Here is a 15,606-nt window from a genome sequence, read left to right as displayed (position 1 = left end):
TAAATTTGTGTGTTTGTGTGAGAGAGAAGGACAGAATACAAAAATGCAAAAAGAAAAGTTGTAAAGTACGAAGCTGCTTAGGTTTATATCTCAACTATAACAGATAACAATGTGTTTAATTTTAATAGGTACAAATATAAATATTAAGCATAGAACAAGCAAAACGAAAAACTGAGCCCAGCGTAGATGTCCTTAAAGCATTTGCAAAGGAGGGCTTTATTAGGCCCGCGAACACCTGCAATTACAGGCAAAATTCTATGTGTGTGTGTTGTGTATGTACTTGGGGAGTGGACGCATAGCCTTTATTGAATTATTAAAGGGGATGTTAAGACCCAAAAGTTTAAAAAGCACTGGAAAGCCTGACCACAAAACCATTTTAAACTACTCTGATTATGTTTTTATAGTTTTCCTTCACTCGTTAACACTTCAAAGAACAGCATGTGAATGTGGAAAGAATCTCTGCCATTTAGGTAAGATCTCTGAGTCTCAGTGTAAAATTAGCATATAGTAGAAGGATGAAATTATACACCATAGATGAAAGTACCTAGCAGAGCGCTTTAAGACTAGTACTTATTTATGCAAGACATCTTCCCCTGCTTACTTGTTTTCCGTAGAATGAAAGCATACTGAAAGCTGGTACAATGTCTTCTTTAAAGTTTTCTTTTGTAATGCTTACTATGCTTTTTGATACGGATGAGCCAATATCCACTTAAGGGCATGTAAGCTCACAATAACTTTTGTTGAATATAACTGTTTGAATGTACTTTCACTATATTATTATATAGGGATTTTAAACTAAAATGTACCTGCACACACTATTTAGAGCCTAACTTGGATATTAGAGTAGCTGGATATACACCCCTGGAAAATAATAGCTAATTTCTTCACTAAAATCAAATTGCTGAACGTCTACTTTGCATATACATAGCTGGGCACTGTATTATGAGTTTCAGGTAATAAAAAGTTGTTAGTCAAAGACTCTGCTCCCTAGGGTTATTTTACAACAGCAAATCATTTTCAAACTAAAGGATAGACCAAAATAGAAAGTGCCACAGGCATTTAGACAAGGGAGAAACACATCTGAAATGAGAAGGAAGGTGGGTATGGGGAAGGGTTCATGGAAGAGGCAGTGTATGCTGTGAGCAAGGTTTCAACGTGTAGCAGGGTGAGTGAAAGGAACAAATGAAGACATATAGTCGTGATATCATGAGGCACAAACTAGAAATAAACAGCACTTGTTCTAGGCTGGTCATGAGGTAATTTAAGGGGATTAGTGAGAAACTAGATAAAGAGATATCTCTTTATGTATTACTTATTAATAATACTTTTGAACACAAGTATTTAATTTAAAAAAAAGAACAATATAGGGATAGGAGACTAGGAGGTACAAACTATTATTATAAAATGAGCTATAAGGATATACTGCATAGCACAGAAAATATAGCCAATATTTTATAACTATAAATGGAGTATAACCTTTAAGAATTGTGAGTCACTATATTTTACACCTGTAACTTATATAATATTACACATCAACTATACTTCAATTAAAAATGCTATTTTAGTGAATAAAACACTAAGCAGTAAAATTTTTAAAAAAGAACTTAGAAGAGAACTTAAAAATAAAGGCATAAAGAGCAGGTTGAAACAGCGCAGAAATCTGGCAATTAAGAGGCCATTGATAACTTTCAAAATAGCACTTTTTCTACCCATTCTCAGTGGAGGCAAAGCCTTATGAATCCTACTATTTCTTTTTCTGTTTTTCAAAATCTCAGGATAAGTCTATTTCAATTGTAGCTAATGGCAGTAATGCAGCACCAGAAAATGCCTTTTGTAAAGAGAGGGCAACTTTGTGAATCCTAAGTGGGTACTCAAGTCTTAAATTACTGATAACACTGACCACCCACCAGACTACATGTTTTTTTTTTACGTGATTGGAAAGCAACAGATTGATTTCAATTCTATCTTGTCATATCTACAAAAAAGTTCCTACAGTTCATTTAGCAACTAATAGAATACATCCTTCTATTTGGTATTACTCCTCCTTAACACGGGGCAATTAATTTTTCCTTTCTCTGGGAAACGTTTTTAACAAAGGCAATAGAGTCATAAATTAGTTTCGGTTAGGAAATCATACAACTATTTCTACCTAGGGCTTTGAATTTAGAAACTTTCCTCAGAAATTGTTTAAATATAACGAAGTCCAAATTCAGAAATACCTTAAATTTAATTATCTTAGTTGCACTAAAATAACAAATTCTATTTTCTATCTTGTTTTCTTTCTTCCCCAGAAGGCTTCTCCAACCCTAATCCATAACTTAATGCATTCATCTCACCTATACAATCACTGGCAGGTATGATGCCGGCTTTGGCGGCTCCAGTCCCCTAATCCTGACCCATTTCTTGCCAAAGAACTCAGTTTCTTCAGAAACCAAGTAACAGACATTTCAATTTCTAACCATCATTAGCATATTTTCATGTACTAATACTCAACATAAAAACACCTTTCAAAATTACAGAAATTTGTACTGTACTTAAGATCAATTGCACTAACCTGTATTTCATAAACCTTGGGCTACTTTCTAAAAAATGAATTATTATTTTAATATGTTTTTCACTTATTATTCAGAATAATTATTCATATAATTAAATATTTTACAATTAGGTAAGAAAGGTGGAAAATAGTTTTGCTATTCTTGTTCTTTGTTCTCTCTTCTAGTTGGTGTGCCTGAGTCAAAATTTTAGAATATTGAAAATTTACTATTTCAAACCCAAACCACATTTAAAGATAATAATAACAACCAGCCAAAACAATATCGGTCCAGAGGTTTGCATGGTCCGGGGAACAGTTCTCTGAGGGGGCCATTTGGAGTGGGATTTGCCCACCCCCCTCCACTCCTTCTGCCTCATATACTGAAGATAGAGACAAAGAAACCAACTCAACTCTTTCCAAAGTGTATCTATAAATAGAGAATTTGTAATCAGAAAAACAATAACGATATATAATAGAAGTAACATGATTTTTCAGAACCAGTATCTTGTTCTAAAGCAATATTTATAAAAGAAGGTAAGAAGGTTAGCTATAAACCCTGGACCTCTTTTTCATTGGTCTCCTATTTTAATTTGTTAAAATAAAACCCATGGCCTTTTGAGTCAAACTGTCTCTTTAATTTCAGATTTAAAGATAACAAATCTCTTTTTAAATGGAATATTGGCACACAGACACCACACAGTCTGGCTTATTGCAACTGTTCTCTGTTGGTGAAGTGGCACATTTGTAATCCCCACCATAGCAATCTTCACCATTTCACAGAATATCATTCAATTGTACATCCCTAGGTGGGCAACAAGAATGGGCACTTGAGCTCAGCAGCAAAGCGTTTGTGGGGAAATCCTAGGTCAGAACCCCCAAAAGGGGAGACTAACTTGAGGATGCCCAAATAACCTGAGGTTTACCTTGGCCACCTCCCCTGGCTTTCTGACTGCCTGTGGGAAAAGCCTCTCTGGAATCTCTTTTGAGGTTATTGGGGGAATCCTAGGACAAACACACTGCTTGCTTTTGCAGGAGGACTTGCCCCATACCCTACCCAGCTAGGTGTCTCACAACCTAGCTGGACTAAAAAAGCTTCAAGAAAAACGGGACAGACTGACATTTGCATTTCTACTTCCACCTAGTCTTATGCACGTGGAGCAAAATATGTAGGTATAGCCCTCTTTCTCACACCCCAACAGATTCTGCTGTCCTCGAAACCCATCTGGTAGCTGCAGTGACTACAACGAAGGGAGTTATCGGAAACCATGTTGGTACTGGGTTTAAAGGATTTTTCATGCCATGCATTTTGGGGAAGGACACAGATAATAGTCCAAGCATGGTATAAGGCAATGTCCTTTCTGGGTCCTTGAAAAATCAGTCACGGAACAGAGGTGGTGGACAGGAGCTGACAAGAGCTGGCTTGTTAATGAGCACAGCATCCCCGGGGTGGGGGGTGGGGGAATCAATGAAATGATTGACAAGAGAAGATGGTAAATGAAGGGAGAAGTGGGGACAAGTGCTGCTCAACCCAAGCTGAACTCCAGGAGGTAAGTTTCTCCTCTAATTTGAGATTCTTTCTAAAGGTTCAGTATTGAAGGGGGTGTTTGACGTTGAAATGTGCAGACCCATTCTAATAACTGGAAAGGGAGAAGACTGAGGAAGGCAAAAGGAGAGGGAAGATTTCCGATTACTTCTCTAGGCTGCTGACAAGAACCTGCTGCTCGCAAACCAGAAATTAACCAAGCGAAGGTTGAAGGTAGCAACGTAAAAGTGAAACTCAAATTATTTTCCATTCTGAATCCTCTTCAATATCGAAGCGAGTGTGGCACAGCAATGGTTGATTATCTTAAGATTACAGAGGCTGACCGCCTTCTTTGTTTGCCCAGTAACACCGCTCCTCCAATCATCTCAAGCACTTGGCTGATTAATATTTCAATTCCAGTTGCTGCTCCTTTTCCCATTGCAGAAGGCGGCAGGGATATTCCCCTTCTTCCCTCTGTATTACAAACCCCATTACTAACCAAGCAGAAAGCACCGCGCAGTGTGGCCGAGGCTAATAATAGCCGGGCTGCTTACCTTCTCCGGAGGGATCGAATCAGCGCATGTCCCCGCGCCGGCTGCCCCGGGGCCGCAGTGCCGCCGCGCCGGGTCTGTGCTTGGTCAGTTCGGCCGGCCCCCACCCCACCTGCCAGCTGCAGCAGCTGCTCCCGCCGCTCCCGCCGCCGAGCTCCGGCCGCAGGAAGTCATCCCCCGCGCCGGGCCGGATCGCCACATTCCGCGCCAGCCGCGGGGGGAGAGGGGCCTCTCCCTGCTGCGGGGACCGGCTCCTGGAAACTGCGCTCAAAGATCGCTACCCTTCCCGGTTGTAGGGTTATTTTCTAGGAATGCTTTTACAGAAGAAGCGTCGCCGGCTGGTGGACCGAGAGAGAAGAGCCAGAGTGACTTTCTCTGCAGAGCGCCTTACCTCTGAGTGCTCCCCTGTCACTCCCGCGGCATGGACAGCTCCATTCCGCTGTGTGGGTTTTCCACCCTCTTCATCTTCCTTATCTGTATTGTTCATTTCGCTGAATTTGAGAGTGGGATTAGCTTTGAAGATATCATTCAAACACTCCGAAAATATTTTAAATTGGCGACTAGTTTTTCTAAGCCCCTGTAGCAAGCTCCACTTTCCCTCAACACACACACACACACACACACACAGTTACTCGCACGAACACACCCAGCCAAACCACTCACAATTAGGAAAGCTGGGACCTCTCGCCCTCTTGCCTACGTAATGGAACAGGAAACTCCCAAAGGAGTGGGGAAGTAGGACCGGCTAGCGAAAGCACTCGAGGAAAGAGAGAGGGGTCGCCCCAAGATTTTGTTGCTGTTCAGTAGTGTCCTTAGTGGACAGATGTTCCCCCTCTAACCCCCTGGCCCCGCCCCAAGTGGAATGGCTGGTCTGGTGACCGCTGTAACATTTGGAAACAAAGAAGCTGAAGCCACATTAACAGGTGGCTGCATCTCTTTCTTTCCCGAAGGATTTATCAGAATTGGCTTTAGGAATAATATTAGCATATACGTATATAATAAACCCTTTCCTTCTCTCTTTAAATTGGCACCAGCTATTAACAGGTTTCTCTCTCTCTCTCATTTTCCTCCCTCCCTCCTTCCCTCCCTCCCTCTCCTAAGCTGACCAGATCATCAGTTTCCGGACTTAAGGGGGAAAAAAGGCCAAGGATGTGCTCTCTTTACAGCTGAACCAGGGCTTATTTTCCCGGTGTTCAGCCATTCCCAAGTAGAGAGGCTTTTTGACACTAGGGTTCTCTGTGAGTGAACTTCTCACATTCAGCTTGCTTTTGGAATTGCCCATCACTAGGTCCAGGCCAGTTTTATCCTTGGATTTGTCCAGCAACCTAAACAGTATAATTGCACAAGGCCAAGGCAGTACTTTTAATCTAGGAAGAGTTCCCAGCTCTCTGTTTAGCAGTTCCAAAATTAGGAGGTAGTGTAGCAAACAGTTTCAACAAGGCTCAGTAAGAATTCTTGACCCTAGAATGCGGGCTTTTTAAAAGCTGGAACAACCTAATTCATCTCTCTGAGTTTCACTTTCATAAAATTAGACCTCACCAAAGAGCAGGGGATTCTTAATATGTATCAAAGTGTATGTGGAATCTGGATGGGAATATTACATCTTTAATTTCACTAACCTCTAGCTGCAATTTAGTATTTAGCATGTCCTTTAAATCTAAATGCAGACAACAAACCACAATAATATTAGGAGTACCCGTGACTATATCCCCAGCAGATACCACAGACAATTTCCTAAGGCAGTTTTTATAGTTATCTCAAAGTATCACTAGTCTGATGTTACAATCAAATCATCATTACCTTTTTTTGTTTTATCTAATAGACTATATCTATTTTAGAATGGTTTTAGATATACAGAAAAATTAAGGGGATAATACAGAGTTCTTATATATCTCATTCCCAATTTCCTCGATTATTGACACCGTACACTAGTGTGGTACCTTTTTTACAATTAACGAGCCAATATTAATACAATAATATTAACCAGAGTCTGTACTTTATTCAGATTTCCTTGGCTTTTGCCTAGTGTCCTTAATTCCATTTCAGGCTTCCATCCAAGACACCACATTACATTTAGTTATCAAGCCCCCTTAGGCTCCTCTGAGCTGTGGTAGTTTCTCAGGCTTTTCTTGTTTTTGATAACCTTGACAGTTTCTTTTTTAAATGTATTTATTTAATTTATTTATTTTTGGCTGTGTTGGGTGTTCGTTGCTGCGCGTGGGCTTTCTCTAGTTGCGGAAAACAGGGGCTACTCTTGGTTGCAGTGCGCAGGCCTCTCATTTCAGTGGCCTCTCTCGTTGTGGAGCACGGGCTGTAGGCACGTGGGCCTCCGTAGTTGCAGCACATGGGCTCAGTAGTTGTGGTTCACGGTCTCTAGAGCGCAGGCTCAGTACTTGTGGCGCACGGGTTTAGTTGCTCCCTGGCATGTGGGATCTGCCCAGGCCAGGGCTCGAACCCGTGTCCCCTGCATTGGCAGGCGGACTCTCAACCACTGCGCCACCAGGGAAGCCCCAACCTTGACGGTTGTGAGGAGCAGTGATCAAGTGTTTTGTAGCATACCTCACTAATGTAAACTGTCCAATGCTTTTCTCATGGTAAGACTGGGATTATGGTTTATTGGGAGGACAACCAGATAAAGTGCCTTTTTTATAACATCTTATCAAGGGTACATGCTATCAACGTGATTTGCCTGTTGATGTTGACCTTGATAACCTGGCTGAGGTCGTGTCTCAGATTTCTCCACTGTAAAGTTACTCCTCCACCCCTTCCACACTACACTTGTTGGAAGGAAGTCACTATGTGAAGCACAAACCCAAAGAGTGGAGAGTTATGATCCACCTCCTTGAGGACAGAGTATGTACATAAAGTATTTGGAATTCTTCCACACAGATTTGTCTATTTTCCCCTAAACATTAATTTATTCAATTATTGATATTTATTTATATCAGTATAGACTCATGGATATCTATTTTATCCTTTGGGTTATAATCCAATACTACTTTATTTTGTTGTTTGAATTGTTCCAGCTTTGGCCATTGGGAGCGTTTGCTTTTGGCGCCTGTGCTCCTTTGACATACTCCCTTTGGGGTGTGTGAGTTTGTGTGTGTGTGTGTGTATCTGTGTTTAGCATGCATGTTTGTGTGTGTGTTTAACACTTCCTGACTTTCTGGTACCACAAGATGCTCCAGGCTCATTTTGTGTATTTCCTGCCCCAGTCCTAGAATCAGTCATTTCTCTGAGGAGCCCTGATTCCTTTAATTGGAGAGTAGTAATAGAAACCAAGATCTGGGCTCTAGATGTGCTGTTGCTAATGGGCTATTATTTGATTAGGCTCTCTTGACTGAGAGAACAAAGAAATATATATGTACACTAACCCATGTATATACACATATCAGTAAATATTTCTATATATAACTATCTATATCTATATTGAGCTGAGTGTATACTGATGTCTGCAACTATAATGCATTAACGCTGAGATTAGTTTAGCCTCCTCCTCTTGTTTATCTGTAAATTCATACTTCAATATTGAGAAATGTGGCTACCACCATCCACCATCTATTTATTTAATTGTTCAATTTCAGTACACATGTATCAGAGTTGTGAACCCATCTCCCCAACATCACTATTTTTAAGTATAGTAGTTAATAGAGTCTCTGTTGTATCTCGTTATTTAATGAGTTTAAATACCCATTCGTTTCTATATCACAAATTTGGTTTTTAAAATATTCTAATGACTGCACTTAAAGCATAGTAACTAGTTTCTTTTGAGATTCTATGTATTATATTTTATGAATTTAAAAGTGTTATTTTAAGACTCTTTAAATGGGCCACTCCATATTGTCAAAGGGATCCACAGTAAAAAGAAGGTTAGGACCCCAACCTCACAAAGATTATTGTCAGTTTATAATGAGATGATGTGAAATTGTCTGGTGCAAATGTTGAGAGCTCATGCTTGATAAGTGTTAGCTTTGTCCACTTGGGCAGGCTTCTTTCTCCTTTAAAGTTCTAAATACCTTGGAAGAGAGAACATGCTAAACCTTATGGTTAATAATTTATAATGTAGTGGAAGGATTTGCTAGGTATCAGGGTTGGAGGTAAAGGTCCATATAAGGTTGACGGAGGATGAGTGATTCCACTGCAGAAGTTTGTACTTGATATAAATTAATATAAGTGCAAGCAATGTATTTTAAGTTCATTCTAGAGGAGTAGTTCAGAATAGCTTCACAGAGGAGAAGACCTGAGCTATCTTGGGAGATGTTTAAACAGATGAGGAGTGGAGCCGGAGTTGGGAAGGCAAAGGCAGTGTAGCCTTAGAATGCAAATGTTCACAGACATGATCTTGTGGCTTATTCACCATCCTTACCAACCTAATAAGGACACCTGCTGGTAGCTGCATCATCATCATCATCACCATCAACATCATCACCATCATGTTAATAAAGAATGGATATATTTGCCAGGTAGTCAAACAAGCTCTTTGCACGTAGCACCTAGATGTTTTCTACGATCCGCCTTATGAGTTCAATCATTGTAATTATTCTCATTTTTCACATACAAAAATGAAGACTTAGAGAGATTAAGTAATTTGTTCAAATCTTGGTGTGTGCCCTCTCAACTCCATGCTCTTTACCTCTGTGCTTAACAGGCTAGGATGATTTGCCCATATTAAGGGCTCAAATATTGGTTGATAAGTATAATAATCTCATAAAAGGAAAAGTGAAGTAATCTACTTTGATGTTTATGATGCAGTTTGGTGAATGCACTTAAGTGCCAATAGATGAATAATAAAAGTTAGAAACACACAAACATAGAGAAGAAAAATTCATATGTGTATGTCTGCTGGGAACAAAAAATCCTCCTGAATGTCTAACTTCTTAGTAAATATCAGGATATCACATACACATCATTAGGCAGCATCAATGGAGGATCCTCTGTACCCTGCAAGAGGGCACTGTTATAGATGCACAGAAAGAAAATTCATATTTCCTGTACATTATAAATAAGGACATACTATGATCACTCTTCAAGAATGAAGTAATTTGAGTTTTTAAATTTTCCTTATCAATTGGTGTATATGAATCATGTTAGGTGAAGAATTATTGGTTGATTGGACATTTTATGTTTTAATTCTTTACAGAAAACAGTAAACAAATCCTTTTAGGCTTAAAATATCACATTCAGCAAATGAGTTATTATACTGAAGAAAGTGATGAATTCAGTAAAGTGTCTGGAATCTAAAATAAGAAGTAATTGAAGGAACTGGGAATAGATGACATGAAGCAAGACCAGGAGAGAAGTAGGTGGTCGCTCTAAACGATTTTAGGAGTTGTCCTATGAAAAAGGGTTTAGACTGTCCCACACTGAAGATTTTAGACCAAGTAGACAGGTTTAGGTTGATAAAAGGATGAATATTTTGACAAGTAGAACCTTTCAACTATAAAATGGACCGACTGCATTTTAAACTCAAGAACTCCCTGTTACTGAAGTGCTTTAACAGAGGTTGAAGTTAAGCAGTTGGAAAAGTAAGAGCCTTTACAGTGAGGAAATTCTATGATTCTATGGTTTTCAACTCATAAATTTGTGTAGTTCATCCATTTTACTCATTGTATACACTTAAGTATATTGTTCCTTGAAATGGCCATTCAAAGTTGTTTCCTGTGCCACACACTATGAATGTTAGGGTTGGTCCTGTGTAAATCTTACCCCCATTGAATTAGTATTAACCCTAAACAAGCAGCTTTCTTCCATAAGGAAACAAAAAAAGAGGTTCAGAAATGTCCAAACTAAGTTTTTATAAAACTGTGTTATCAAATCTAATTTATCAAAAAACTTCAAACAGGGGCTTCCCTGGTGGCGCAGTGGTTGCGAGTCCACCTGCTGATGCAGGGGACACGGGTTCGTGCCCCAGTCCGGGAAGATCCCACATGCCGTGGAGCGGCTGGGCCCGTGAGCCACGGCCGCTGAGCCTGCGCCTCCGGAGCCTGTGCTCCACAACGGGAGAGGCCACAATGGTGAGAGGCCCGCGTACCGCAAAAAAATAAAAATAAAAGGAAGATGCAGACCTGTATGCTTCAGGATTTTCTCACCAAAACCCCACACAATTTCTTTACTATTCCAGCCAAGTATGGCCTAGCCCTACCCTCATCCCTGTTTTTCTTGGTTTAGTAATAAAGAAAGAGATGGGAATAAAGAAGAGATATCAGGTAGAAAGATATAAAATAGTGGGGAAAATAATATAAGTGAAGTCAAGTACCACCATCATTTACTAGAAGTGAACTTTCAGCACCAGCATTAATATTTTTTCCTGTTATATCTGTAAATGATAATAACTAATATGTACATAACAATTTTCAATTTAAACAAATCTCATTTTTATAACTAACTACTTCGCAACAAGTAACATGCTAAGGCAACATCAATAGATGAAAAACGGTAGTCCCTGGCCCCAAGGAATGTTGCCCAGGAGAACACAGATATATGTAAACAACACAGTCACAATACAGTGTAGCGAGTGCAACAATCAGGCATGCAGAAGTGCAAGGGTAGCAAAAAGGAGCATGTGATCACAACACTAAAAAGAAGCCTGCACAAAAGACATAATATGTAAACTGAGGTTTGAAAAATGAAGTGGGTTTCCCAGGTGCCCCATAGGGAGAAAGGAATTCTTGGAGGAGGGAAAAGCATAAATGAAGACAGTGAATTGTTCATATAATCCAGAAGTGAAGTAGGCAATGGCAGGAGAAATGATTGGACACAGGCGTCATGAATACTTGCATGTCTGCATTTTAGCAAGTCCATTCTAAAGGAAACTTTGAGGATCAACTCGGGTGTGGGGGGCCGCGGGGGGGACAGAACTAGTCATTGCTGCCAGAAACACGGGAACCACTTTCTACCAACCCACCAAAATAACGACTTCAAAGGCAACATGGTATCACAGAAAAGGTTTGTTTTTTTGTTTGTTTGTTTTTAGTTCATTAGGTCTCACTTAAAATTCTGATTCCACGATGCACTTGCTTTGGGATCTTGAACAACACTCATAAGCTCTGCAAGTTTCAGTGTAGTAAGTTTATGTGATTACCTTCATCTGTAATATCCCTGTGTTGCAATCTTAATGGAAACTCAAGTTCAGGTCAAAGACAAGTTTCTCTGTGACCTCTCCTCTGAATTGATTCAAAAGCCGTCTCGCCCGTCCTCATTTGGCTTCTCTTATGGAATCTCATAAAAACTTCTATGACCTCTTTCGGGTTTTTTTGTTGTTGTTGTTGTCTGTTTGTTTGTTTTTTAATTTAAGTATAGTTGATTTACAATGTTGTGTTACTTTCAGGTGTACAGCACAGTGATTCCTTTTTCACATTCTTTTCCCTTATAAGTTATTACAAAATATTGAGTAGAGTTCCCTGTGCCAATAAGGAGATCCTTGTTGTATCTATTCTATGCCTTATTTGAATGACCGTAGCACTCGTTGTCTGTATCATTTTTATGTCTCTGGTTGCTTTGTGACTGAAAATGAAAAATGTCTATTTGTTCATTCCCTGGCCCTTCCTTAAAAATGTGTTCATTTATGTATTTCATATTTATTGACTACATCTTAGACACCGTGTTAACTGCTGGTTCTAGATGTTAGTAAAATATAGACCTTCCTGCTCAAAAGGTCACAGTATTTGTGGGAAAACGAAAAAATGAACAACCTATATCTCAAAGAGCTTTGTACTTCCCAAAGAGAACACACCTAGTAGGTACAATAAATACATGTATCATACATAAATGTATAAATAGTTAATGGGATTAAAAACTAGAGATAACTGCTTTTCGATTCTGAGGAAATGATGATTATATTTCACCAGGAGCTCAATACCACTCTGAGAATGAGGGCTTAACCCCCGTCCTGACTCACTGCATTGCTTTTCTGTATAAAAATACACAAGTCTGTATATGCGCTCTAGAAAAAGGCTTATCTGGCATGAATTTCAGAGAGCAAGAAGAAAACTTCAAAAAGTTCAGAGAAGCATCCAGAAGCTCAGATGATTGGCACTAATACAACTTGCTTGACAGGAAAATAGAGCTGTAAATCTCACAAAATTAGATGATCTTTGAAGAATTTCAAAACCTCCTGCTATTAATTGGAAATCCTAGAAGAACCGCTTCTTTTAAAGCATACTGATAATATGGTTTACAGCTTAATATTCAGAAGGCTATGTTTTGGCTAAGTGAGCTTCAGGAAAGAAGGAAACTTGTGGTTCAGTTCCATCTACTCTGCAACCTCTGGTCAAGACATCTACTTCTGTGCTCAGCCATCTTATCATCTTTGAAATGGAGGCAACTCTAAGAAAACATAGTTACAGAGATGTGGCACAGTTTCATGTGTCATTGTCTTCATTTGTTTCAGAAAACCAATAACATCTAAGCTACTACTGCAAAGAGTACAATGTTACCTGGGGTCATCTAGTGCAGCTCTGTCAAAGTAAAGAAAAGGAAAGGGGCCTAGAATAACTATAATTTTCCCAAGAGGACACTATTATTTTATGGTAACTCTGGGACAAGAACCCTGATCTCTTTGATGCCATTCCATTGTTCTTTCGTTGGGTTCTGAACAACCCAGAGAAAGAAAGAGAAATGAAACTCCTATGTGCTGTGTCACTGGTACAGGACGTGGCAAGATTGGAATTGGAGCACTACATATTAACAGGTATTTGGGGAATTCTTCAAACTAATTAAGATATATACCAGGTCCATAAAAAACAGTATGTTTTCTGAAGATGATTCTGTGGCATGAACAGAACTGGTAACTGAAGGTGTCTGTGTGCTGCAGTTCCAAACAGCATGGATGAATGCTTGTTTTCTGGCACCTTGAAGACTCCATCCCAACATACACATTAAAATAAAATTAACATTTCAACTGGGTCATATTTAATTATGCATGCTCTTGTAAGTCAGCAAAATATTCCATATATCATTTAAGTTGTCACTCATTTTCTTTTTTTTTTTTTTTGCAGTACACGGGCCTCTCACTGTTGTGGCCTCTCCCGTTGCTGAGCAGAGGTTCTGGACGCGCAGGCTCAGCGGCCATGGCTCACGGGCCCAGCCACTCCACGGCCTGTGGGATCTTCCCGGTCCGGGGCACGAATCTGTGTCCCCTGCATCGGCAGGCGGACTCTCAACCACTGCGCCACCAGGGAAGCCCCATATCTGATTTTCGTATTAGGACTCTTCTAATTTTTTATATATATTGGAAAATAACTGATGTCTTTCTAAGGTGTATATCTTTGATTATGTTTTCTATTTTCATAAAGCTTCTTGTATTCTCTACTCAAAACAGGAGTAAATAATGGCTGCATATAACTAATAATGATCAGCCATTTTGTCCAGATTTTTAGATGTGTTGGTATAAAGCTACCATAGTATTCTTTTGTAATTAAAAAAAAATTCTCTCTGTTTTATAGCTAGTCCCATCTCTATCATATTTGCCAAATATGGCTTATTTTATTGGTGTTTGTAAAGAGCAAGCTTTTGGTTTTCTTTGTCACGTTTACTGCTTTTCTTCTCTATTTTTGACTTTTCTCTTGATTAATTTTGTCCTTCCACTCTTTGGCATTTACCTTGTTCTTTTTCTATGTCTACTGTCCATTTCCTGTAGCTTCAAGAGCCATTTTCCAAAACTCAACGAGCTCTGCCGGCTGTGTCATGGCCACTTCATCATATGCCATTAAAACTTAATCTCATACACTGGGTGAAGACTCAGCAGACTTATTTTGCTTTCAAAATTGTTCTATAGCCTTGGATCCTTCTTCTTCTCCTAAATTAGCACTATCATCAGGGAAAATTCTAGTGGGCCTAGAATTCTAGGCTTCCTTTCCTGCAGTTTCATAATCAAAGAAAAAAACATTTCCACCCTTTTTTTGATGTTGATCAAAAATTTAGCAACACTTCTTTGCACTGTATTCAAATCCCCAAATATAAGCAAGCCTTCATGTACACAGGCTCACTGAAATGTCATAACTTTAAACTATGTATGACCTTGAACAATGACCTTTCCAGATACTCCACACTCTTTCTAGGTGTTCAGACTTTTTCATTCCTACAACATCTTTTACATATGGTCGATTTGTGTCATAAGTTCTTCCTCACTCCCACTTCTGAGTATATATCCAAAGGAAATATCATCATAATTTGAAGAGATATCTGTACTCCCATGTTTATTGTAGCATTATGCACAAGAGCCAAGGTATGGAAACCACCCAAGTGTCCATAGTAGATTAATGGAGAAAGGAAATATGGTATATATATAGAATAGAATATTATTCAACCTTAAAAAAGAAGAAAATCCTATCATTTAAGTCAACATGGATAAAACTGGAGGCCACGATGCTAAGTGAAATAAGACAAAGACAAATAGTGCATGATGTCACTTTTATGTGGACTCTAAAAAAATAATGAAATAAATCAACTCTTCCCTCCCTGGACATTTTCCTCAGCAGAATCTAGCAGCCTCTACTATGAGTCTTATCTCTTTTCTTTTTATTGTTTGTACCAGATCACAACCCCAGGGAACCTATGTATTTACTGATGTATATCTACATTACAGTTTACCATTGTTCTTTTCCTTTGTAATTCATTCCTTCCACTTCTGGCCTCAGAACCTCATTTTTACTTTGGAGAAGTCCTTGTGATTCAGGTAGGCTGTGTGTCTCCTTCCTAGGCTGTGTGACTTGGGGCTGGCTAGACACAGTGTTTCACATATACTCTATATGTCTTAAGTACTTATTTCTCTGTTTTCCATCATTTTCCCTCCAAATTTTTGTGTAGTTATTTTTTAATTGACATTTGTATTCCTTTCTTTTGTTTGACTAAGGTACTGTTCAACCAATCTTCTGAGTGCTTAATTTCAACTTTTTTTAATTCTAGAAGTTTCTTTTGGTGGCATTTCACAGATAATTTTTGCTTAAATTGTACATGTTGCCCTTCTTTTAATACATTAATCATAATTTTAAATAATAGTT

General features: G+C 39.0%; 1 protein-coding gene across 1 annotated transcript in view; it reads left to right on the top strand.

Annotated features, from left to right (window-relative positions):
• Positions 1-4,635: 4,635 nt before the first annotated feature.
• The window catches only part of LOC309797705 (ferritin light chain-like), a gene marked incomplete at both ends in the record, with an annotated part of 42,205 nt that continues 31,234 nt past the window's right edge, over positions 4,636-15,606 (top strand). The window contains one exon of the mRNA XM_082646149.1: positions 4,636-4,819. Within this exon, the coding sequence (XP_082502275.1) occupies positions 4,636-4,819 (184 nt within the window). The remainder of the gene's footprint in view (positions 4,820-15,606) is intronic.

This window comes from Mesoplodon mirus, assembly GCF_964341445.2.
Source record: "Mesoplodon mirus genome assembly, contig: HAP1_SCAFFOLD_901, whole genome shotgun sequence".
NCBI classification, from domain to species: Eukaryota; Metazoa; Chordata; class Mammalia; order Artiodactyla; family Ziphiidae; genus Mesoplodon; species Mesoplodon mirus.
This window is presented reverse-complemented; position numbering and strand designations above follow the sequence as displayed.